This window comes from Penaeus japonicus, unplaced genomic scaffold (genome assembly GCF_977035675.1).
Source record: "Penaeus japonicus unplaced genomic scaffold, GWHDUDI00000001_assembly GWHDUDI00000007, whole genome shotgun sequence".
Lineage (NCBI taxonomy): Eukaryota > Metazoa > Arthropoda > Malacostraca > Decapoda > Penaeidae > Penaeus > Penaeus japonicus.
The window spans coordinates 2,520,145-2,522,644 of NW_028234409.1; the positions used below are offsets into that span (position 1 = coordinate 2,520,145).

The window sequence follows — 2,500 nt, forward strand, 5'->3', positions numbered from 1 at the left end:
CCTGATGAAGCAGTAAAGCAAAAAGGCATAGTGCTATGCCCTGATGAAGCAGTAAAGCAAAAAAGGCATAGTGCTATGCCCTGGTGAAGCAATAAAGCGAAAAGGCATAGTGCTATGCCCTGATGAAGCAGTAACCCGAAAAGGCATAGTGCTATGCCCTCACGAAGCAGTAAAGCAAAAAGGCATAGTGCTATGCCCTGGTGAAGCAATAAAGCGAAAAAGGCATAGTGCTATGCCCTGATGAAGCAGTAACCCGAAAAGGCATAGTGCTATGCCCTCACGAAGCAGTAAAGCAAAAAGGCATAGTGCTATGCCCTGGTGAAGCAATAAACCGAAAAGGCATAGTGCTATGCCCTGATGAAGCAGTAAACCGAAAAGGCATAGCGCTATGCCCTCACGAAGCATCAAACCGAAAAGGCCTTTGGCATATCCATATGTTTCCCTGCGCTTCCCTCCGTCGTTTTGTTTTCATAATTCTGCATGGCGTTTGGCACAGGAGGCACCATTCCCCAAAGTGCCAATCATCCTCGAACGAGTGAACGAGGCACGCCAGTCGAGTTGGAAATGTTCCCCTCTGCTTGTGTCATGCAAAAGGGTGGTTGACGGTCACAGCAGTAATTGCCGCGGTGAAGGAAACGCTATTACATGCGTGAGGGAATCGAAGGCAAAACTTGTTAGAGGGGAATATTGACGAAGCTGCGTGGATTGCATGACGAAGCTGCATGAATTGTATGACAAAGGTGTATGAATTGTATGACGAAGGTGTATGAATTGTATGATGAAGGTGCATGAATTGTATGACGAAGCTGCATGAATTGTATGACGTAGCTGCATGAGTTGTATGACGAAGCTGCATGAATTGTATGACGAAGCTGCATAAATTGCATGACGAAGCTGCGTGAATTGCATGACGAAGCTGCGTGAATTGTATGATGAAGGTGCGTGAATTGTATGACGAAGCTGCATGACTTGTATGACGAAGCTGCATGAACTGCATGATGAAGGAGATGTAGAATTGAGGATGAAATTATGGCTGGAGATTATTGTTTTTTATTGGACTTTTACATAAGTCCACATCAGTAATAACCTTAATCACTATATTTAGTTATAGTGTTTCTTTTTTGTGGTCGTGATTATCAATTGTTATAAAAAAAAATCAGGAATTAATTCCCCAAAGAACTCAAACAATAAAACAAGCAGCAACTGCAAAGAATTAAAACATCCCCATTCACACACGGACCATTTAATTTATTATGATAATAATAATGATTGTAATAATAATAGGGATGATAATGGTAATAATGATAATTATAATAGTAATACATGACAATAATGTCATTATTATTATTATCATTATTATTATTATTATCATTATTATTATTATCATTATTATTATTGTTATCATTATTATTATTATTATTATTATTATTTAGGATATAAAAATTAATGAAAGTTTCCAGAAAAAACACTGCAATTGCAAGCAAGAACCACTCACGGAACATAGTGATGACGGTGGAGACATCGGTAATGTTAGCTAAGACATGGGCGTGGGCGGGGTCGCTGGTGGTGAGGCGGCAGGTGAGGCGGGCGTTGTGGTGCCTCTGGTCTAGGCCGCCCAAATCCAAGACGTTGGTCGCGGTGCCCTCGTCCACACGCCTCCAGGTCGAGTCCACCTGCACTCCGCCCAGAATCCACTTCAGGCTCTCCACTTTGGCCGTTCCTGTCGATGGACGCGGGTTTTTGTTGCTATGTCTGTCTGTTAGGTTTAGTGGATGATTTGAAATATATGATAGAAATGAGGGCTTACATATCATGTAACTTGTCTCCATTCCTCTCTTTTTTATTTTTTTATTTTTTAGTTTTCTCTCGTCTTTTTTTTCTTTCCTGCCCCCCCCCCCCCCCCCCAAAAAAAAAAAAAAAAAAAAAAAAACATGACTCTCCATTAACACCGCTCTCAATGTGTGTATGTATGATATATAAGTCGAACTGTGCAATTTCAAAGAGAAAAAAAAAAAAAACTACATGTAGCTCAATTTATTCTCCAAAAGGCTCATAAAAAGAGAAAAGTTCAACATTCCATATATTATTTGTATACACATTTCCACAAGCATTTGCAGTAAAAAGGATTAAAAAAAAATTCATGGAACTCAAAAACCTTCTCCAATTTACCCCACTGAGTTTGCCAAAGGACCCTTTAGTTGTTAGAGTAGAATAGCTGTGTAGTAAACTTAACTAAAAGAAAAAAAAAAGAAATACGGAAATATATGCTTAGAAATGTAATATTGTTGGATTTTCTATTACATGTTCATTAAAACCTTCTACCTCGTTCATACTTTTTCCCCCCAGCTCTCTTACTGCCCCTCCTATATTTACTTTGTTTTATCACTTTGTCAACAAAAATGTCAGTAATTACACAACTACACGTGGGACAACGGCCTTTTTTTTTTTTTTTTTTTTTATGCTTCCTTTGTAAATCCGGAATTCAGTTACAGCGAAAGTT

General features: G+C 39.0%; 1 protein-coding gene across 2 annotated transcripts in view; it reads right to left on the bottom strand.

Moving 5' to 3' along the window:
- Window positions 1–2,500, bottom strand: part of LOC122257078 (uncharacterized) — a 40,437-nt gene that overhangs the window by 18,053 nt on the left and 19,884 nt on the right. For both annotated transcript variants that reach the window (XM_086538302.1, XM_086538301.1), the window contains exon 5: window positions 1,496–1,720. In XM_086538302.1, coding sequence (XP_086394428.1) covers window positions 1,496–1,720 — 225 coding nt within the window. The remainder of the gene's footprint in view (window positions 1–1,495; window positions 1,721–2,500) is intronic.